The sequence below is a fragment of the Chelonia mydas genome, chromosome 1 (assembly GCF_015237465.2).
Source record: "Chelonia mydas isolate rCheMyd1 chromosome 1, rCheMyd1.pri.v2, whole genome shotgun sequence".
NCBI lineage: Eukaryota > Metazoa > Chordata > Testudines > Cheloniidae > Chelonia > Chelonia mydas.
In genome coordinates this window covers 58,933,962-58,957,874 of record NC_057849.1, presented here as the reverse complement: position 1 = coordinate 58,957,874, position 23,913 = coordinate 58,933,962, and the positions used below count along the sequence as shown (strand labels likewise).

The 23,913-nt window shown below is 42.4% G+C and overlaps 1 protein-coding gene across 18 annotated transcripts in view; it reads left to right on the top strand.

The window, feature by feature from the left end:
* Nucleotides 1-23,913, top strand: part of LRCH1 (leucine rich repeats and calponin homology domain containing 1) — a 256,777-nt gene that overhangs the window by 24,283 nt on the left and 208,581 nt on the right. For 4 of the 18 annotated variants that reach the window (XR_006283764.1, XM_043522418.1, XM_043522443.1 and 1 more), the window contains exon 1: nt 2,333-2,728. The exons of 1 other annotated variant lie outside the window; for it this stretch is intronic. Coding sequence is in view for 10 of the 17 variants with exons in the window: in XM_043522418.1 (XP_043378353.1) it covers nt 2,485-2,728 (244 nt within the window). In the remaining 7 variants the exon portion in view is untranslated. Of the gene's footprint in view, nt 1-2,329; nt 2,729-23,913 lie in introns of those variants that run through there. 13 more of the 18 variants (XR_005224567.2, XR_005224562.2, XR_005224563.2 and 10 more) reach the window with 5 other exon arrangements.

The following is a 23,913-nucleotide window of genomic DNA, read 5'->3' as shown; positions in this document are numbered from 1 at the left end:
TTCAGGAGCCACATTCATGGGGCTTATAAATGAAGTCCTACAGGGTTTGGAATCTTTTGCCAGGGCGAACATAGATGATCTAGCCATCTTCAGCAGTTTTTGGCAAGACCACATAGACCATGTGGGAATTATGTTGCAAAGGCTTTGAGAGGCTAACCTTAACTTTTAAGGTTTCTAAATGTAAGATGGGAGTCTCAGAGGTGTCATACTTGGGACACAGGGTGGGCAACGTGTTGGTTAGCCCTGAACCCTCAAAAGTAGAAACTATAAAAAGCTGGCCTGTCTCTAAAAGAACAAAAAAGGTCCAATCCTTTATTGGCCTAGCCAACTACTATAGGAGATTTGTAAAGAGGTTTAGCAACATTGTTGCTCCAATAACAGACTTTACTAAAAAGGGAAGGTTAGAAAAGGTGATATGGACAAAGGCCTGTGAAAATGGCTTTCAGAGCATTAAAGAGGCCTTATCTAAACAACTTGTCCTAACCAGCCCTTATTTTGAGGAACCATTTCTGCTGTACACAGATGCCAGTTCAACTTTTAGGTTTTATTCCTTCCTCCACATACACAATCCTCTCTCATCAAGCACTTCCTAAAAATAGTGTTCTCAAAGTTCCTCAGTGCTCCCTTTTGAGAAGCTATCCAGCGTACATAACATCCCTCTCCATGCTGCTGCTGCCTTTTTAAACAGCTGCTGCTGTTGCCCCAGTCCCCTGCAATGATAATAATATAAACGTATACATTTTTAAAAGATTAAGTGTAGTCACTTGAATGAAAAGTGTTATCAATGAGAACCACACTGATTATCACTGCCATGCTTTTTCATGCTTAGGTTTTATTAACTAACAAACTTGGTATTTATGTTTTTGTAACTATTACTTACTGAAGCAAACCTAAGTCTTCCTTATTTTGGAGGCATGGACAGCTATTCTTTCCTTGTGGAGTCATTCTCTACCTATGGCACATAATAGTGTAGTCTTCTGTGGGCTGTAATGCTTTGGCCTAATTTTGGTTGTTGGGATTAGTGTGCAGATACTGGGTGATGCTGATCTGACCCAGGAGGTGGTCCCGTCTGGTCTTAGACTGCCAGGAGGCCAGACTAGATGATCTGGTGGTCTCAGCTTCTGGCTTTAAACTGTTTTGATTCTGGACATGTCTACGCTACAGCACCTACAATGGCATACTTACAGTGCTGCAGTGGTGCTGCTGTGGCATAGATATTTCTTACATTTCCAGAAGGCTTCCCCGCATTGAAGTAGGTAATTTGTGAGAGGCAGTGGACAATTCTGCCAGCCAACTCTGTTTGCAGGGGTTGATTAAGTTGACTTAGCTATGTTGCATAGGGCATGAAATTTTTCAAATTCTTGAGTGATGTAGCTAGGCTGATCCAATTTTTAGGTGCGCATTGGGCCTCTATTACTCCACTTCCACGACAGGCGTATCACTTAGGGCAATGTAATTAGAGCGACAGTCTCAGTGCAGACATGGTGTTGCTTACATTGACTTGCTGCCTTTCCCACAATGCCCTACACTGTTAAATCAGTGCAAGTGCTGACACAAGGAGTGTAGCGTGGACAGGCAAAAGCGAGTCACTTACTGTACATTGACATAACTTAGATAAACCTAATTTTGTAGTGTAGATTTGCCCTTAGAGATGTTCAAGTTTCTTCCCTGGCTGAGCAGGATGTTTGCTGTGCTTTAGTGAAACACACTAAATCAGGGTGAGTCAATAGGCAGATCGTAGGCCAAATCTGGACCATCAGATGCTTCTGAATGGAGTGAGAACTCTTTCTACCTACTTACAATTATTATTGTTTTTGTATTATTTTCTCTGGAGCCCGGACCTCGACAATACCTTGACCAAGAAATTTGGACCGTGAGAAAAAAATAAGTGATTACCCCTGCCCCCAAATCTCCTTTGTTCAGAGTGACCCTCCCAGTGCTAGGCACAACTCCTATACTGCCTGCCAGGCACAGGTCAGAGGGGTGGCAGGTGGCCTGACGGTTTCGGTGGGTGGGTAGCCACAGGGCTGAACGCTGGCACAGGGGTGCAGAGAAGCCGCTTTGGAGGCAGCTCCCCGCCCGGGCTGCGCTGAACTCGGGCGCTCAGACGAGTCACAGGAGCGGGTTTACATGTAACGCGGGGTTAATGAGGGGGCGCTTCCTGAGGCGGGCAGGACGCCACGGGGGAGGTCGGCAGGCGGGCCGCGCTGCGGGCTCTCGGAGCAGGCCCGCCGGGCTGCGGCCGGCAGGTGGCGCTGGGCCGCCGCGGCGCTGCCTGAGCCGGGCCCCGAGGCGGGGGCAGCCGGCGGGACATGCGCGCTGGGCCGGCGCCGCCTGGCAAGCGGAGAAGGAGCCCTCGTCCCGGCCGCTGCTTCCGCGCCGTGCTGCGCCCTGCCGGCCCCCTGCCGCCCCGGCAGCACCGCGGGCCGGTCCCGGTCCCCAGCGGCCCCCGCGCGCCCAGCGAGCCGCGGCCAGGCCGGGAAGATGGCGACGCTGGGAGGCGAGTCTCCGGCTTTCCCCGCTGGCCTGGCGGCGGCCGGGGCGCTGCACCCCCAGCACCTCGGCGGGGGCGGCGGCTCGCTCGGCTACAACCTGCCGCTGAGCCGCGCGCTGGAGCGGGCGCTGGAGGAGGCGGCGCACTCCGGGGGGCTCAGCCTGAGCGCCAGGAAGCTGAAGGAGTTCCCGCGGGGCGCGCCCGGCCACGACCTCTCCGACACCGTGCGGGCAGGTGAGCCGGGGGCGGGCAGCCCCCCAGGCATCCCCCCAGGCACACCCCGCTTGTACCTCCGCCCGGGGACGGGCACCCCTCACTCCCCCCCCCCAGTGTGTGCCCCCACTCCGCCCGGCGACGGGCACCCCTCACTTCCCCCCCCGGCGTGTACCCCCTCCCTCCGCCCGGCGACGGGCACCCCTCACATCCCCCCCCCCGGCGTGTACCCCCTCCCTCCGCCCGGCGACGGGCACCCCTCACATCCCCCCCCCCGGCGTGTACCCCCTCCCTCCGCCCGGCGACGGGCACCCCTCACTCCCCCCCCAGTGTGTGCCCTCACCCCCCCCCCCCAGTGTGTGCCCCCACTCCGCCCGGCGACGGGCACCCCTCACTCCCCCCCCCGGCGTGTACCCCCTCCCTCCGCCCGGCGACGGGCACCCCTCACTTCCCCCCCCCGGCGTGTACCCCCTCCCTCCGCCCGGCGACGGGCACCCCTCACTTCCCCCCCCCAGTGTGTGCCCCCACTCTGCCCGGCGACGGGCACCCCTCACTTCCCCCCCCCCCCGGCGTGTACCCCCTCCCTCCGCCCGGCGACGGGCACCCCTCACTCCCCCCGCCCCCCCGGCGTGTACCCCCTCCCTCCGCCCGGCGACGGGCACCCCTCACTCCCCCCGCCCCCCCGGCATGTACCCCCTCCCTCCGCCCGGCGACGGGCACTCCTCACTCCCCCCGCCCCCCCGGCGTGTACCCCCTCCCTCCGCCCGGCGACGGGCACTCCTCACTCCCCCCGCCCCCCCGGCGTGTACCCCCTCCCTCCGCCCGGCGACGGGCACCCCTCACTCCCCCCGCCCCCCCGGCGTGTATCCCCTCCCTCCGCCCGGCGACGGGCACCCCTCACTCCCCCCGCCCCCCCCGGCGTGTATCCCCTCCCTCCGCCCGGCGACGGGCACCCCTCACTCCCCCCCCCGCCTGTACCCCCCCCCATGTGCCACCTGCACTCCTCATACCTGCTGAGGCCTCCCCCCATGCACCCTTCTAAGACTAGTACCTTCTGCATGCACCCCCGGGGACAACTGCAGCCCACTCTCTGCATGTACCCACCCCTACATGCACCTCCAGTCCCTTGACAGCTATCCACCCAGGGGGCAGGCCCCCCCCGCCATGCATTACCCCTGAGGGTAGTCATACATCCACAACCCACACGGGGGTTTATACCCATTTCCTCCAGGTAGCCTCTATGCAAACCATTAATTCATCCCTTAGTATGGGGATATATTCCACGAACCCTTCATATCTCTGCCCCCCCATACAGTTGGGCTACCTATTCAGACTCTTGCATATGCCCAGTGAAGTTGGTTGTGTTGTGGTGCTGCAGCTGGTGGGGAGTGGGTGACTACCCACCCACATAGACTCCTGCTCCTGGGGGACGTAAATACAGGTTGAACCTCTCTAGTCCGGCACCCTTGCGACCTGACTGGTGCTGAACCAGGGAATTTTCTGAACTATGGGAGATCAATGTAGGGTGCGGGCGGGTCTCCATAGGCACAGGAAGTAGGGTGCCAGTGGGTCTCCATTGGCACGGGTCTCCATAGGCAGCACCCCCAGGCTTTGCACCCAGCATGGCTCCCCACCCGGGGGCTTCGATGCCTGCCCGGGGTCCCAGCCGCCGGCCCCAGTCTTCCCTCCCCACCTGGAGCTTACATGCTGTGAATCAGGTGTTTGCGGTGCTCCAGAAGGGCTGGGAGGGAGGAGGAGGAGGAGTTGGTAAGCACAGGGCCGCTGGTGTGTGAGAAGGAGGGAGCTTAGCGACAGCGAATGCTCCGCACCCGGTCATTTTTCCCCATGGGTGCTCCAGCCCCGGAGCACCCACTGAGTCGGTACCTATGCCGGACCACGGATGTTGCCAGACCAGGGAGTGCCAGTTTAGAGCGATTCAATCTGTACCTACACACATTTGGGGTTATGTACATCACCTGCGTACTTACCCACTCATACACACAAGGGCACATACACCTGTACCTCTTGAGGACCACATAACCACCATTGTATCCATACGTTGGGATCACATACACTTCTACCTCTCCTGCAGAGAACAGGCACTATAATATTTTTCATGAAGAAGGAGTATGTACCTTTTCTAGACCCAGACCAGGTTTCACCTTTAATAGTTCCTTAGCTTTGTCTGTGGTGGCTGCTGCTGGTGACTGGTTCTCAGAATGATTAGTGTATTAAATGCATGGATTTAATTTACAGGGTTTCTGACACCTGCGGCATCTAACAAAAAATCATAACCAGTATGAAGTATTCTAATTACGTAACATTTTTATATGAAGATTGGTCTTGATGTTTATATATCTTTAAAAATGACTTAAAGTTGGTTTTTTACCACTCTAAACTTGCTTTAGTAGATAAAGTCCTATTCCAGAGAGCTCTTTAAAGCAATATTTCAAAGCTACCTTTACTCACTATGGGCATTACCTGCTCCTACTAAAGTCAATGTCAAAACTCCCAATAAAGTCAACTCTCACTGCAGTAGGACTAGACTCCAGGTATGAATGAGAATCTGGTATAAATGTGCAATATTAATATGAAGGACAGTAGAACTAAGGTACTAAATAGGATGTATTTTAGAAATGTCTGAAAGTGTTGTTCATTTGAAAACTATTAAAAAGGTCTAAACAATTTAAAATTATTTAACACACTGTTATTCATTTTGTGAATTTTTCTGCTTAGGAACTGAATGAGTCAGTAAACTGAATTTTCAGGTTCTTTATTGGATGTGAAGTATTAAGGGATGTCTATAGAAAAAAGAGACTTTGCTATGCCCTGAAAGTCTTTTTGTAATAAAGTTTCTGGTTAGATTTTTCTAAACCACATCAGTGTGGCTGCATTGCACAAGCAGTTTCAAAAATAATAAATGCTATTCTTATCACTTGTATTACAGACTGGATTATGCAAAAGACAGTGGCACACTAATCATATACTTCTAGAGTGAATGTGTAATTATATTCCACACAACCACTGGGAAAGCTAGAAGCATATTAGTTTATAAAAAGAAAAGTTACTTTAGATGTGCAACCATGGCTGTGTCTGTCAGTTACTGTAACCTCTTTTTGTGAGTCTTGACTATATTTCTGGAGACTGATCCTGCAAACCTTTTCTTGTGTAACTAATACCCATATGATCCCATTGATTTCAGTGTAAGGATTGCACACATGAATAGGATTACTTGTGTGAGTAAAGGAATGCAGGATGTGGGACTTGTTTTTAAATTGGTTAACAAAACCATTTAAAAAAGGTACAAAACTATTTAAACATAGTTACTTGGCTAATTTGGAACAGGTGGAAACATGATTTTTTTTTTTTAAGTTGCTTAAAATTCTCTGTAAATCAGCAGGACTCAATACCATGTTTTTAAAATGGGTATTCCTGTGCAGTGCTGCCCAGGCAAAACCATTAGTTTGAAACCATCTTCAAATAACTAAGTTACAAGTGGGAATGTATGTGACTTTGCTTTCCATATTCTCTTATGATGACTGGGGCTGCTCACACTGACCCTCTGCTCCCTAGGAGATCGATTTCAAGTGTTTTTTATTTAGCTTTTAATGAGCACTTTTGATTGAAATATGACATATAAGAGTTTGGCTCTGAGGACTCTTTTCTACAGAATCTGAAAAATGTATTTTTGATGGTTTTTTGTTATAAATTTTAAATACGTTAAGGCTTAACAAGTTCTACATTGCTTTTCATTTGAATTTAGTCCAAGATGGTGCTTGTTAAACCACAATAATTTGTAGTACTTTTTGTAACTCTTCTTAGAAGTTAGCTCCCCTCCTTAGATGAACTGACCATTTAATTTTTTTCTTATGTTGAAACTGGTTTCAGTTATTATCCATTAATTAAAAATGTGCTTGCCCACAAAATCAGATTTCCCACAGCTTCTTTTTATAAAAACTATACATATTTAATTACTTTAATTTATTCTGATTAATTTCCTCCAACCCTTTGCTATCCTAGTTGCTCTTCGCAATGCTCTGTTTCTGGTAATTTTGCTAATTAGATCAGTAGATGTTCAGTCAACTCCATTTAAGTTGGATGTAGGTTGTTTCGGGGAGGAGTAAACAATCAGACAATCCAAATAAAAACCCATTTTCCCAAACCAGGTTTCTCTAAGATTTTTGTTGAATAAGTTATAGGGAAAAAAAGAGTATGACTATTTGACAGGTCCTGTTCACTTCCTCTCTGACTTCCTTCCTTTTCCCAATGCCCACTCTGCTCCACTCATCCAGAGAGAACATAATTATTGCCTTGAATGGACACTGAATAAAATGAATAAATTGGGCTTTGCACAAAAAGCTTCATTCAACAAAATTACTGTAATTTAACCAAATTATAAGAGTATATGGCAAATTATAATCCACCACAAGATAATATAAAAAAACCAAACTGTATAAAACCAAAATAACAATGATTTGAGCAAGAGCATTCACATTTCAGGAATTAATCATAATACTGATAGTGCATCTGTGATTTTCTCTTGTGCCTAGATGTTTGACATTTAATCCTTTTACTGCAGGTTTCTTACGTTTATTTAAGGCCTTTTAACCTTGCTCAGAGTAGCTTTTATATAAATATTACTCTAAACTTATTGGAACAATGAGGGGAGGGAAGTTAATTTGAGAGAAATAAATTATGATTATTACAGATCCATCAAAACCAAAGCTTAAGGGAAATACAGAAATGTATAAAAAAGTGGAAAAAATCATATCAAGTAAATAAATGGAAGTCCAGTATTGTTTACCCAACTGTCAAAACAATATTGCTATTTTAGACTGAAATGTCTTGACATTTTTAGTCTAGACAGCCCTGTATCAACATCTTAAGGTTTCTTTTTTCTGAAGGGCTATCCTTTATAGAAGATCTTTCAGTATAAAGGAGCCATTTGGAAGTAAAAAGGCTGCTAGTGATTTGTAATCACAGCCTAGCCCTTTCGAAGTCATTTTCCTTTTCGTTTGGGGCCCATAGTAGATGTCCTCCCTTCAGGTTTTGGGACCCCATAAATGTCAAGGCTAAACAAATCCTTTTTAAAAAGTACCTATTTGACCTTTTTGTTACTGAGCCTTGAATATTTTGTGGTACAAGCTGATGGCTAATGTTTAAAGCTTGTCACAGATTTTTTTTTTTCCTGTAACACCTGTGCAAGTCCCTCTTACATTCTCCGACAGCTAGCCTTTGTGACCATGTTACTTCCTCTTTTGGGAAAGACTCCAGATCACTTTGTGGTCAATTTTTTTCCCATCTGTAAAACGAGGACAATAATAGTTAATATCCTCACAGTGACGATGTGACTATTAATTAATCAATGCTTACAGAGTGCTGTTAAGTGCTAAATATTAGAATTAGAGGAAGATGAGGAGATGGAGAGACAGTAGAGCACAGGAAGGACCAAGTGTGAGAGAGTGAAATGAAAATTTGTGGAAGTGCAAGATATAGAATAAGAGGAAGAAAGGAAATGAGGCAACATAATGTGGGCCTGAACGGAGAGAATGGTTATGAGTATGAATGAAAACTAGCTTGTCAAAGAAAACAGCATTAGAGAGTAATGATGGAAAATTCATGAAGATGGATAGAATGGAAGAAGAGAAAAGAGAATAAAGAATTGGAAGAAGTAAATAAGCAAGAAGAGACCTACGTAAGTTTGACTAGTTGAATTTTATATTCTGAGAGAAATCTTACATCTCTAAATTAGAAGAAAGAGGGTGGGATTTTGAGCAGTTAAGTTATGTTAATATTGTTGGCTATTTAGGATTAGGTAGTCCAACACTGGAGACAGAGAAAATAACACAAAATTAACAGGTGAATAATGCATTTATGTGCAGGCATGTCCACTTAATTCTAATTTTAAAATGTTGACAAGTATACATTAAAGCCAGCACAAGAAGCTGGATTTCTCTTTCCACGCAGGAGAGAAAGCTGATGGTATTACTGATATTTGTAAAAATGCAAATTATTCTCTTCCCAAAACCCTAAGGCTGGTCTTGTATGTAGTAGCATGACCACATGAAAGGATGGAATGGCACAAGATGCTGATGCCACCTCTGTTCCTAACTGTACTCTCGCTGACCACAGTCAGTTTTTTTGCTCACTTTTTGGGAGACTAGTCCCTGTGTCCACACCTTTGAATGTCCAATCCCCATTCCTGCCTCCTCAAAGGTCAGAGTTTAGGCTTCTTTTGTAAATATCCATGTAATAGGGTCGTTGATGGGCTCAGAGGCCTAGTGGTTAGCATCCACCCAGTAATGGGGGCAATGATGCGGGAGCCCAGGCCCTAGGAGGATCAGCAGCATTTGGCCTCAGGGGAGAGAGGGTCCTCTGAGTTACCTTCCCTGGGTCATTTCCTACCACTGTTTTCCTTCATCAGCTTCTGGTCCCAAATAAGGTAAAATAAACCAAGCTATCAGCTCCAACAGGACTCAGCATATAGACCTGTTCCCTCAGGAAGGCTTCTCCAGCGCCTTTGGCAGGAACCTTCAGGGTAGGTCTGTCTTTCTTCCCAGCCTCCCCCTGCTAAGTTGGGTTGCTCCCTTTTCAACCCCTCCGGTTGGAGCAGCCTCTTCAGGGCTGGAAGGGCAGGGCTACCTGCGCCCAATATGGTCTTTTAATCCTTTCTGGCCAAATGTGGGGTTTGTAAACTGCATTACAGTCCATTAGTACCAAATAAGCCAGTTAGCTCAAATAAAGAAAGGTTTGTTTGACATTGAAAACAAAATTTAAAAAAATCAGTACTTAAAAGCTAGGTTCAGTTAACAGTATTGAGAGACCTAAGGCCCTTGTAGTTAGAATTTATTAAGTAGAGTTAAACATCTTACCTCTCAGCGACAGTGTTGATCTTGCAGTTAACAAGCTGAGTTCTAGTCAGTTTGAGTTGTTGTCCTAGTTTGTTGGTTACATGTGGCTCCTCCTTCAGGGATTGGGAATGTGGGTGCCAGGCCATCGTCCATGGGTCCCAAAATATTGGCAGGCCTCTGGTGAAACAAATCTTGATATAATTTTTATTTAAATTTGAGACTTGAAATTTGGAGTGTTAGGGAGGAATAAGACTTGGTTCTTTCAGTGCTTTTCATCTGTAAACCTTAAAGTGCTTTGTTTTGTAAAGGAGGGCAAGGGCCAGACTTACCAAGGTGATAGGCACCTAGTGACATTTACAAGTGCCTAAATAAATTTGGCACCTAACTCCCATTGAAAGTCAATAGGATTTAAACTCCTAAATATCTGTGGCACTTTTGAAAATCCCACTAGCTGCCCATCTGCATCATTAGGCACCTAAATACTCTTCTAAATCTAGCCCCATGTATCTTTATCTTCTTTTAGCATATAGGGAAGCACATAGAGAGAAAGGACTTGCCCAAATTCACAGAATAGGCCAGTGGCAATGACAGAAATAGATCCAAGTCTCCTGGTTCCAGCTGCAGTCCACTGGACCACAATGCCTCCCAGTTAGACTTTGGGGTGTAGCAAACCCATCAAAGTTTATTCACTCATATCAAAGAGGTTTGTTGAATATGTTTTAAGGAATTCCTCATAGTCTTAACACAGTATCATCTCAAAGAATAGTTCCTTCCTGCTATGGTTGTGAGTAAACATACCCTTTTGGGAAGTCTTGTGTATTGACTGTGTTTCTACCCTATGTGGTGGTCTTGTTTATTCTCAGGCTGACTTGTTGGCCAGCATGCCTTTTTCTTTCTCTCCTTGTATGGTACTGATCACCATAGTGTATGAACACCTCAACATATTTAAAAATAGAAATAACAATAACAATCTTTGTTCCTTCCATCCCAGGCTGTAGGAGAAATAGTAAGATTATTTTTATACTTGTGTATGAAGACTTTACTGAGAGAGAGCGCCAAATAAGATGAGAATTGCATATAGTTGTGAATGTGATGAGGTCTATAGTCATTCCTGGATCTGGAGAAAGTGAGTTTCCTACTTAGCAATGCCTGTGAAAATTCTTTTATTTGAGCATAAGCTTTCGTGAGCTGCAGCTCACTTCATCGAAAGCTTAAGCTCAAATAAATTTGTTAGTCTCTGAGGTGCCACAAGTACTCCTTTTCTTTTTGCGAATACAGACTAACACGGCTGCTACTCTGAAACCTGTGAAAAATTCTGACTCTCATGATCACAAGTCTGCTGACAGTTTCAGTGGAGCACAGCTGTTATGGGAGGTCCTGAGCCTGAGGGAACGGTGATCTGAGGTAGCTACCCACGATCCCATGCTGGGCTTTGAATGTCAGGACAGAGAACTTGAACTCCTCGCAGCGGGGAGGTAGAGCAGACAGCAGAATACACAGTAATTTGTCTTACTAAGTGGACAAGCTGCTGTCTTTTATATCAGTTGTAGCTTTCTCAGGGCATATGGTTTCATTTCTAGATACGAGTTGCAGTAATCAAGCCTGGAGGTCACTGACTTATGGATCTCTTGGTCTGAAAATATGTTCTTTACAATGCTGAGCTTGTTGTCAGTGTTGAAAAACTAAGAGTAATACTTGAATTAATAGGTTAACTAATTGGAAATTAACTTTGTTTTTTTTTTTTTACTTTTCAGTAGATGAAGGCATTGAAATATATGAATCCACTTGCTTGTGGCAGAGTTTTGTGTAACTTATGTTGTGGTGGTATCTTTGAGATAAATGATAGCACCTGCATTCTGCTCACTAATCCATCCCTCTCCCATCTAATAATATTTCAGACTTTTACGCAATTTTTATACAGTTGGCTTTAAAACTCTCCAAGCCTCAGAATTACATGGTTTGAAGTGCAGGGCTGGTGATATTCATTCTGGACTGGTAACAGCTTTAATTTCCAGTTGTTTCTTTTGTTAACCATAAAGACTAGAATCAGAGGCATTGTACTAATGCAGTGCTGGGACTACAACACTTTTGAAATGGCTGATGTTAGAATAGTGACATTATTTTAGGTAGTAAAGCTATTTCAGATAATTTTTTTTGCAGTGTTGTAGCCATGCTTCTTAACAATCTGCTCCACCGTGAATTTAACTATGACACTCTGAGTACCTTTCCCAGACTTAAAGAAGAGCTCTGGTATAGCTCAAAAGCTTGTCCCTTTCACAAATAGCAGTTGGTCCAATAAAAGATAATTTTTGGAATTTTCTAAAACTTGGCTAGTTTTTTCTTCTCTTCTAATGTACAATTAATAATTCTAATGTACTAAAGTACAATTTAACTTGAGGTATCACACTATTGACTTTGTCATATTTCAAATTCTACAATATAAAGCATTTACTAGTACATTATTAAGTACCATTTAAATACCAACTTGTTAAAATGGAACTGATGTGTTTTGACAAGGGAAGATATTGTGAGGATGGGTAACTGAAAAATCAACCAAAATTACAAGATGTAGAAATCATGGAAATAGTTGTTAGGCAGAAAAATAGATAGAGAAGAAGTATAAGGTAAATAAAGTACCTCATGTTGTCAGTGATTATTAGTAATGCTTTGCGGTGCCTTTATTTTAAATTCAGCATGTATTTCTGAGAATGCAATTAGGTCCAATTGAACTTCTGTAAATCTGGTTCCCTTACACCAAAATAATACAGCAAGTAAAAAAGCTGACCTTCATATTTAAAGTAAAAGAAAAGAGCAACAGCATAATAAAAATTCGTAGATTTAAAGGCCAGAAGAGACCAATTGTGATCATCTAGTATAACTTCCTGCTTACACAAACTGTAGGACTTTCCTGATTTAATTCCTGCTTCAAGTCCAATACCTGTGGTTGAACTAGAGCGTATCTCTTACAACAGTATCCAGTCTTGATTAAAACATTTCCAGTGATGGAGAATCCACAACCATGCTGGGTAAATTCTTCCAGTGGTTAGTTACTCACACTATTCAAAACGTATGCCTTATTTCTAGTCTGAATTTGTCTAGCTTAATTTTCCAGCAATTGGATATTGTTATGCCTTTGTCTGTTTGACTGAGGAGCCCTCCATTATCAAATTTCCACTTCCCATAGAGGAACTTATAGACAGATCAAATACCCTTAACTGTAACCTTCTCTTTGATAAACTAAATAGATCAAGTTCCTTGAATCTCACTGCTATAAGGCATTTTCCCCAATCCTTTTCTGAACCCTCTCCCAATTTTTCAACATCGTTCTTTAATTGTGGAAACCAGAACTGGATACATTATTCCTGTAGAAGTTGCACTTCTGCCAAATATAGAGGTCATAAACACCTCTACTCCTGCTGATATTCCCCTGGCTAAACATCCAAGAATTGTATTATCTCTTTTAGCTTCAGTGTCACATCCTGGAGTTCCTCTTCAACCAATTATCTGCCATGACACCCCCCCTGCCCCGATTTTTTTTTTAGAGTTCTGCTTCTGAGGATAGTCCCCCATCCTTTAAGTATTGCTTATATTCTTCGTTCACAGATGTATGACTTTATATTTGGTCATATTGAAATATATATTGTTTGCTTCTTCCCAGCATAACCAGCTGATCCAGATGGCTCTGAATTGGTGACCACATCTCTTCATTATTTACCACTCACTCAGTCTTTGTGTCATCTGCAAATTTTGTCAGTAATGATTTTGTTTTCTTCCAGATCGTTGATAAAAATATTAACTAGCATAGGACCAGGAACTGATCCATATAGGAGTGTTGGAAATAATTTTCCTAATAAACTCATTAAGGATTACCCTGACTCAGTTTTCACACAAGCATTCGTTTATTAGTCTGAAGGTCACTTGGTATTGGTTACATGTAGAATATCAATATAAGCATATATACCCTTATATTCTCTGTCTTAGCAACAATATAATTATAAGCATTTTCTGAATACTTACTATCAGATTAGGCCTGGGAGACATCCCATTATGGTGTGAAAGGTAAGGAAAAGCTCCAGAGGGATAAGGAAAAGTTCTGACAAAGAACTCCCAGAAAACCTTGTCTTTTGTACACTATAACAAACAAGTGATATCAGTGCTAGTTATTGGACCTTAGTTAAAATCAGCTGAAGCAATTTAGGGCTGCAGTCTGCTCTCATCACAGTTTTCCTCCTTATCTTATATTTTTTCCCAACTACTGGGCTAAGCATTTTCTAACCAATTATTTACTGCACCTAGTGCCCAGTTAACCAGTTTTCTTAATAGATGTGCGACAATTCTGAAAAAAGGACCATATTTTATGAGTTTACTGTACCCACCCTACACACACCCAGATCATCTATCACTTGAAAGATTATTTTATATATGTTTAGATGAAGTATGATTTGGAGGTGTCAGGAGGTGCTGTATGCCTGTAGTTGTGAAACAATAGTACCCAAAATGAGTGTCACTTTTTGCATAGTTCCAGAAACACTGCAGTATGACTGACTTTAGTTTTTATTGTTTAGTTAGTTTCAGCACTTTAATGTGGTGTTTGCTGGTCAGAATGATTAAATGACATGTATTAAGATTTTTATTGGTTTTGCATGGGCAAGCTTTTTTAGAAATGAAGCTGTTTAGCATATAATCTAAATGGCAAATACCAATATTTTTCAGGATACTAATATTAAATGTTTTCAAATAATATATTCTTAATTGTCAAAGTATCTCACAAGCGATTGTTATAGTTTTCTATATTTTTCAGTTGAAACTTGCTGTCCAGACCCATCTCTCACTGAAGGTTGTGGACTAGTAGAGGTAGATTGTGTGCCCACAGTTTGTACTGCATAGTGGGTAGACATAAATGCATATATAAATTCCTAATGTAATGCTTCTCTATTTGTAAGCTTTTGTACATATGATGTTGCACCTGATCTGCCTGGTAGAATGTTTTAATTTGCAATTGCCTGTTCATGCAGTACAAGCCTTTGAAATATTATAGAAATTAGCTTTTTAGTTTAGTGATGCTTATACATAGGTCAGTACAAAAATGTCAGTTCTGATGCTAACATAGATCTAATTTATATCTTCTGTAGCACAAATCTGTGTACTTGTACAAAATGAAAAACAGTGGTGGTGGTAATGCTAACAATATACTTTGGGAATTTTACCTCTACAGAGAAGTTACAGTATATGAAGACTTCGAGGACACAAGCCCCTTAAAACGTACTTGAAAGAACAGGACTTGCCACAAATTTGGAAAATGTGTTACTTGTCAAGAAAATCAAAAGAATGCAAAACTACCAAAAGCTACCAGTGCTGAACAGAATTCGGTGATTCTGGCAGCAGAAGCCAGGAGAGATTAATTGTATGGATGACTACTGGCTGCGTTTTTTAGGTTAGATGAAATTAGACGAAGGTTTCTAACCATCAGAGGAGTGAAGTTTTGGAATAGCCTTCCAAGGGAAGCAGTGGGGGCAAAAGACCTATCTGACTTGATAAGTTTATGGAGGAGATGGGATAACATGATTTTGGCAATTAATTGATCTTTAACTATTCATGGTAAATAGGCCCAATGGCCTGTGATGGGATGCTAGATGGGGTGTGATCTGAGTTACTACAGAGAATTCTTTCCTGGGTATCTGGCTGGTGAATCTTGCCCACATGCTCAGGGTTTAGCTGATGGCCATATTTGGGGTCGGGAAGGAATTTTCGTCCAGGGCAGATTGGAAGAGGCCCTGGAGGTTTTTCGCCTTCCTCTGTAGCATGGAGCCCGGGTCACTTGGTGGAGGATTCTCTGCTCCTTGAAGACTTTAAACCACGATTTGAGGACTTCAATAGCTCAGACATAGGTGAGAGGTTTTTCGCAGGAGTGGGTGGGTGAGATTCTGTGGCCTGCCTTGTGCAGGAGGTCAGACTAGATGATTATAATGGTCCCTTCTGACCTTAATATCTATGAATCTGTGTGCCACCAGTTATTACAGGAGCTGCTTTCAGAAAATTCACAAGCCAGCTGAATTTGGCACGTCAAAGTTGAATTGAACACGGGAAAGAAAACAGACTAAATCTGATCAGACAGCGTCATGTTCACCTGCTTCTATAACCACCAGAGCAAGTATATCCTTTGGCGATTGGATCTGTTGCATTGTTTGCTTGAGAACAACACACAAGAAAGACAAGAAACATCATAAAAGAGAAACATTTGAGAGAGCAACCTATCTAAGGGAGGAAGCACTTCAAAAAGGAGATGACATTTTGTGCAGAATATCTGTCGAATACTTGATTGCTAAGGATGCAGTTTATCACTCAACATGCCATTCTTTCTACTTGATTAAAACTAATCTTAAAGCAAAACCATCTGGTTACACTGCAGCAATAGTCACCTTATGACATTGCATTTTATCAGCTGATTGAAGAGAGAGACAGTGATCTTATCTATAACAAGAAGGCTCTTCTCCAGTCCTAGCTGCTAAAAAGTTAAAGTCCATCTTCCCTCAGATGTAGAAACTGCAAGCTGCTCCAGTAGCAAATTACAGGCAAGATTAGAAAAATACTATGGTTCTGCAATTCCATTCCATTCAAAGTCAGGTGATAGTAATTTGCAGAGGTCAGCTATTTTTGTGCCCCTGTTTGTGCAGGAGTTTGTCCTTTGGTAAAAAGGCTTATAATTCAGCCAACAATGAATATCATACTTCAGAAGACAGTCGTATAAGGTGCTTGACAATTGTGGAGTGCATACTATTGAACAGTTCCAAAATTATGACACCACTGGACATAAGCCTGGCTGCACAGTTGCACCCTGAGTTTGGGTCTCACAATTTAATTGACATACTACACCTTCATGGATTCTGCATCAATTATGATGAGCTGAGCTGATTCATCACTGGTGCTGCAAAAACTAAAGTAGAAAGACTCCAAGGACATGTGTTCATTCCAGATGGAATTGTACCACTTCGTGCTGGTGGAAATCTCATCCATAAATGAGATAACATAGATATCAACATAGAGACCCTCCATTCAATGGCTAGAGAAGTATTTTAGGAACAGTCTGCAGATAGTCCAGCATCACAAGAAATATCTCTGAAGTGTGGGAAAGAAAAGTCACTTACTTTCGAGGGGCAGTCAGTCATTTATGCAGTGTGCAGCATTTGAAAAACCTAGAACATATCCAGAATGGAGTTGTTGTGAAAAAGAACTTGAAAATATAAACCCTTGTTGCTTACAAATGGACCCTATCTGAGATCTCTCCTGGTGTCTTTTAAGACTATTGCCTCGTGATGTCCTACCAATACCAAATTACATTGATGATGTTCACACTAAAGTGATTCCATTTTGGACTGGTTTAAACCGCAAACTTGCAACAGAGAAGAGCACCTAGACAGCAGTTGCATATGCACCTATTGTGGATGCCAAGCAGCTGACATGGCCGCAGTCTATACCACAATGCTGAAATAAGGAAATAGAAATAGCTCTAGAACAGCAGCATGCGGTTCAGACCTTGGATCAGCAGCTGTTTGCTGTTGCTCAGCAAGTGAAATGGATTCTCCTAAATGAAATTTATACCAATGTGATTTGCCTGGGTGGTTTTCACAGCCCGTGCTGTTTTATTGCATGTTTTGGGAAATTTTGGGGAGATGCAGGATCGCTTGACCTTTTTGTGGATTCTGATGTATATGCAGCTTGTATTGCAGATCAAATTGGGAGAGTGTGCTGGGCATGCTGCAATTTCTGCAGCAAGGAAGTTGGTAGCAGTAGTGTCTGACAAGAGAGAGGGAAGAAAAAGGAGACCCACAGAGACCTGAATTGCTGGCACCTCAGTCTAGCCATCAAAAAGGACAAGTCACTGGCCGAGCTCCCACCATGTGAGGACAGTTTTGAAGAACATGTCAAAAGAGTATCTTGGCAAACAAAGGTTTGGATGTCCTCCCACATAGGCAAACCAGATATTGGGTCACCATTGCCACACAGATGGAAAAATATGGATGATGAACTACGTCCTGTATTGTTCAAGGGCCCAATGGCATCTGAGCTTCCACAACACCTTATTTGTGACTGTGCCAGTCGGGGTCACTGCACAATCAACTGTCTGTAGTCAGAATAATCTTCTCTGTACAGAACTGTGCACATGCTAAGGCAGTGAAGACTGTGGTAACCCACACATTCTTGACAGAGATCATAATGATGAACAAGATGAAGATGTTGACTAGAAATGTTACCAGCGCTATTACATTTAAATTATACCTGTATACGTGTATTAATATATTTTGTTTTCCTTTTATATTATTGTTGTGATGCTTTGAGGTCGCAAAGAAATCCAGTTTTGCTTTGAAATAATTGTAGTCATTAAGCTAACAGAAACGAATGCAAATATTTGTAAGTGGTCATTTTAATATGTTGAAGTTGCCATTGTTTCCCTCTCTTAAGAACATAAGAACGGCCATACTGGGTCAGACCAAAGGTCCATCTAGCCAAGTATCCTGTTTTCCAACAGTAGCCAATGTCAGATGTCCCAGAGGGAATGAACAGAACAGGTAATCATCAAGTGTTTTATGGTAATGGCACCACTTGACAGCTCCACATCAAATTTCATCTTAAAGTAGACATAAAAAGCTTTTTATGATGTGTATGTGTGTAGAGAAGGTACCTTAAGTCAACCAGGTTGGTGGTATCTGATTCATGCCGATTATTTCCCAAACCTTAAATAAAATTACACTGGTATTCGAAAGGGTCACTTCAAGTTTAACACAAATAATCCTTCTTTCTCATAAGTTCATTCTTTTTTGTTATGTGCATTGGGCCTATTGCTCATGCTAATATCAAAAACTCAGTTAAAAACTAGTTCACTTAGGTCTAAGATGGGCTATATTTCTAAAAGAAGCCCACTAGAAACATGTCTGCCTGATATAGATTCCCTGTTTAGAATTAAATTTTGAGACCCAGTGGCCAGTTTTGAGTCCATTTAGAGTTTTCCAGGTTGACATTGTATTGTTCTAGTTTCTTAGGGTATGTCTACACTGCAAAAAAAGGTGTGCTAGCTATCTCAGGTTAAAATATCAGTGATGATATGGCAGCTTTTTAAAATGTTGGTTAGTAGGTGAAGTTAAGGCCTTTACAGGATTCTGAGATTGAACTCCAGCTATAATCCTGAGAAAAAGCTGAGTTGTTGCCATGTGTTTGCTGCCTTTAAGGCCAACAGGCTTATAGTTATTTTGGCCATCCCATTTACCTTTTTTCAATATTGGCACAACATCAGCTTTCTTCCCGTCCTTTATAATTTCACCACTTTCACCAGATTTATTAAAAATGAACATGAGCAGTCCAGAGAGCTCCTTGGCCACTTCTTTTAAAACTCTTGGTTATAAGTTATCCAGACCTATTGATTTGAAAAGGAAATTGTGTTAATATTGTGTTAAATTAAAAAGGTTCTGACTTAAACTGATGTTAAAATAAGTGAATATGGAGATAAGGCAGCCACTCTATTCTTAAGGTACTATTTTATGTCTTAATATTGCAAACTTTACTGGTAAGTAACAGCACATACACATGAGACTCTCAGAAATTCTGGGTTTCAGAGTAGCAGTCGTGTTAGTCTGTATTCACAAAAAGAAAAGGATTACTAGTGGCACCTTAGAGACTAACCAGTTTACATCCGATGAAGTGAGCTGTAGCTCACGAAAGCTTATGCTCAGATAAATTAGTTAGTCTCTAAGGTGCCACTAGTACTCCTTTTCTTTTTTCAGAAATTATAGTCTCAGTTGTATGATTTAAATACAAAGAGAAGACTTACCTTTGAATTTCTTGGTTTTTGCTCCAAGTCAAAGCCTTCACATAACTATTTTATATTAAAATAACTAGCTATTTTAAGAAGCTAATCCTTAGCTTTAGTAGACAAGACCTTGTTCTGTATATACTACTAATACAGTAACTCCTCACTTAAAGTCCTTCTGTTTAACGTTGTTTTGTTGTTATTTTGCTGATCAATTAGAGAACATGCTTGTTTAAAGTTGCGCAATGCTCCCTTATAACGTTGTTTGGCAGCTGCCTTCTTTGTCCACTGCCTGCAGAAAGAGCAGCCTGTTGGAGCTAGCTGGTGGGGGCTTGGAACCAAGGCGGACCGGCAGCCCCCCTATCAACACTCCCCTCCCCTAAGTTCCCTGTGCGGCAGCTGCCCAGCAGGCTATGAATTGCTGGGCAGTTCAGCTGTCCCTCTCCCCACTGCTGTGTGCTGCTCCTGCTCTCTGCCTTGGAGCTGCTCCCCGAGCCTCCTCCTTGCTGTGCCCGGGGGGCGGGGGGGAAGAGGGGGGCTAATGTTAGGGTGTCTCCCTCCCCCTTGCTTACCCCATCTCCATAGAGAGTGCGGGGGACGGACGGAGGGGACATGACAGGGCTCAGGATGGAGGGAGCTTGCTGGCAGCAGCTGGTGTCTCAACTTGCTGATCTGCTAAAAAAGGCAATGTACTTAGTTGGGTCAGTGTACTTAAAGGGACATTGCGCATCTCTCTCTCTCACGCATGGTGTGTGTCTCTGTCTGCCATGCTGTATCCCTTTCCTCCATTTGTGCTGCCTTGTAGAGTGTGAGGCTACATTAACAACAATGTGTTAGCCCCTGAGGGCTCAGCCAAGTGCTAGTTCATCATTTAGCAGTAAGGCATTCCTTGGGAAATATCCCACCCACTTCCATCCTCTGACTTCTTCCTCATCCAAGCTTCACAATCATCATTGCTGTGTACAGTATTAAATTGTTTGTTTAAAACTTATACTCTGTGCGTATGTGTATGTATATTGTGACAAAGTTCCTCTTCTGCCTTGGTGGGTCCTGCGCTTATTGGAGGATTTTCTTGCCTCAGAGGTTCACGGCAGCCCTCAGTTTGGCCAATTTTGTGGCTCAAATCTGCCATTCACTCAGTTAGCCTCATCGCTGGCCAGCAGGGGAAAGCAAGAAGAACAATCCCCGCAGTCTCTGCTGATCCATCTAGTGGATCGGGGAACAGGCTAGAGACCTTCCCCTCTGGTGGAACCCACAGTCCAGTTCAATTCCTCTGGTGTCAAGTAGGGAGTTGAGAGGTTTGGGGGGAACCCGGGCCCGCCCTCTACTCCGGGTTCCAGCTCAGGGCATTGTGGATTGCAGCTGTCTACAGTGGCTCCTGTAACAGCTGCATGGCAGCTACAACTCCCTGGGCTACTTCCCCATGGCCTCCTCCCAACACCTTCTTTATTCTCACCACAGGACGTGTATTTACATGAATTCTTATGCGGAAATTGGATTTGCTTAACATCATTTTGTTTAAAGTGGCATTTTTCAGGAACATAACGTTAAGCGAGGGGTTACTGTATTAATATCTTGCAAATTTCAGCTGAAGATTTGTTTTACATAGGTAAAAAGTATTACTATTCCTGTTTTTACAGATAAGAAATGGAGGCACAAAGAGGTTGAGTAACTTGAGCTAGATCCCAGAGCGAATAAATGGGAAAAGTTGAGAACAGAACCCCCCTATGACTCCCAGTTTTCTATTTTAACAATTAGATCAAGACATGTTCAAGCGTCTGTAAGAATGGGTGGAGTGGTATTTTATCTAAAGTTTTCTTTTGTGTGTGTGTGTGCGTGTGTGTGCATGCATGCGGTACTTATAAAGCTAAAATCTCTGAAGATTTCATTGCTGTTTTAGGGCATGGGTGCCACTCTATGTAAATATTTTTGCACTAATGCTGCGCAGAGACAAAAACATGAAACACTGGAAACAGCTGGAACATTTCATTAAAATGCAGAGAAAAAACATGAAGGTAGGATTCAGAAATGTGCAGTCTGTGAAAGGGTCATTGTCTAGATTGGTGACTGATTAAAAATGAATGAGAATGTGAACTTCAAAGAAGCAATATTTTGGAAAAAAGTGCTCTACTATACCTTCTCTCCTTTCCAGCTCTTTGTACATTTAGCTTCCTAGTGAACGGAAAAGGTTATTTTTGGCTTGGTGCCCAAGAACTAAAACTAGCTCCTGAAATCCTTTAACTCTGTCTGATGTTGAACAGCTCTGGGTGGTAGTAAAATAACTGCAGTAATTGGCAGTCTGACTGAAGTATTTTAGTTGTGTATTCTAATATTAAGTTGTGAGAGAGAGAGAGCCACATGACATGTCCTGCATCCAGCTTATCAGAAATATGTAACCCACATTTATCTAGAAAGCAGTGGAAACCTGAATAATACGAAGCGGTTCCTACAAATAACTGATAATGCCCTTCCTTGGGGAAGGGGAGGAGGAACTAGTTTAAAATTGTCTTCTGTATGGATGTTAAAAATGAGAAGTGATGCACAGATTTACTGTGAGAATTTTAAAAACGTTCCCAATGTCTTTGAGACTATGCACACTGAATATCAAACAAGCCTGTGAAGTTTCTAGTGCTGTTGCTGAGAACAGGGCTTTTTTTTTCTCGTGACAGTGGATTAAAAAATTAGGAACTGATACAGTAGAACCTCAGAGTTATGAACACCTCATTTGGAACCGGAAGTATGCAATCAGGCAGCAGAGACTTAAAAAATAAAAATAAAAAAACCAAACACAAAATAATTTGTAGAGCAGATCTTTTAGAAAAACATTCAGTCTTGATTTAAAAATTGCTAGTGATGGAGAATCTACCGTGACCCTTGATAAACTCGTTCCTGCACCAGTATTTATTTTGTGTACAGTATTACCGTTGTGTACCTTTGTGATTATGGAATTGGAGAAATCAGTTATGAATTATTTCACAACCTTTTTACTGAGGATTGCTTTAAATTATGGTTATTACATTCAGGGATTTATGATATAGGTTAGGTATTTTAACATGAAAAATCATTATTCATTAATGAAAAGTCCTAAGGGCTTCTCCATACAGCACAGTAATGTCTACTAGGAAGGTGTGAATTCTAAAGTGCCCCAATGTGCTGTGCACTGACTGGCCTATGTAGACCCTGCTGGCGCACACCAAGAGTTAATGCTCATGAGGGAACTTGTAGTTCATGCCAGCAGTCTCTATGTGGGCCAGTTAGTGCACAGTATGTTGTGGACAAAGTTGCTTACGTTTTTTGTTTTTAATCACCTAGCCAAAACAATTTTCTGGTATAAGGTTGCTGAATGTATTTTAAAATTACCTGCATAGCTGTATAATAGTCTCAGTTGTGTAGCCAGGACATGGATGTCTTGCTAACAAGGTCATTTGTGTGGATAAAAATTAATTTAATATGTTGAAGAGCTGTAGGTCTGTGTTTTTGCCATGCAGTAGATTTTTCTGTAGTCTCTTGCTGAATCTCAGTAAATAAAATGGCTTTGCTACATGTTTTCATTGTAGAGAAACAGTTGCAATTCATTGATATTCCTCTGGCTGTAATTGAACCAGGGTGGAAAAGATTAAGTATCTTGGCACCCAACCTTAGTTGGAGTTTCTGGAGTCCAATGAGGTGTGTGTGCCTGAGGGGACGGTGAGAGAGAATGAGAAGGCCTGTTTTACTAAGATCTACAAATTCTCTTTTTATCTACTATATTGTATACATGACCTAGGTCCTACTCTTTCCATTAAGTATAAATTGATCATTTTTTGTTACATGAAATGTAAATGGTTGCATTGAGGCTAGGCCAGTTTGTGCATATAAACCGTTCTCAAAACAAACATAACATTGTATTATAGAAATTGGCGACTAAGTAATGTGATTCCAGTTACATTTACACAGAGGCTATGGGAACACAGCTACATTCTGCCTTGCTCCTTGTTTGGTATTAGACTCATGGGAAACTATCAGTGTTACAAAAAAATCTGATAAGGAATGATAAGCCATTATTATTCACTTTATTTACAGAAGCTGATTTCTCTTGGAGAGATTGATTTACTGAGTATTCTTCAGATGTTAGCCCTTTTGTCATTCTGTGTCATTCTTTGCTCATTTAATGCAGTTTTTTTCCTATGATATTGGAATAGATTATTTGAATCATGGGACCTGATAATTTTAAAGCCAGAAAAGGCGGTTAAGATGATTTAGTCTGACCTCCTGCATAACATAAAATTCACCTAGTAAATTCCTGTATCTAGCCCAACAATTTATAGTTGAATTAGAATGTGTCTTTGATGTATTCTTGATTTCAAGTCTTCAAGTGCTGGTAATCTTTTCCACTGGTGAAATCTTGAAAATGTGCTCACTGTTTCCATTTTGAAGTTTAACTTTCAACTTCTTGCCATTGGATCTTGTTCTGCCTTTGTGCAGTATTTAGTGGACTCTTTAATGTATCCGATACCTTCTCCTTGAGCAGTTCATTATAAACTACCTCTTAACCTTCTTTCATAAACTAAATA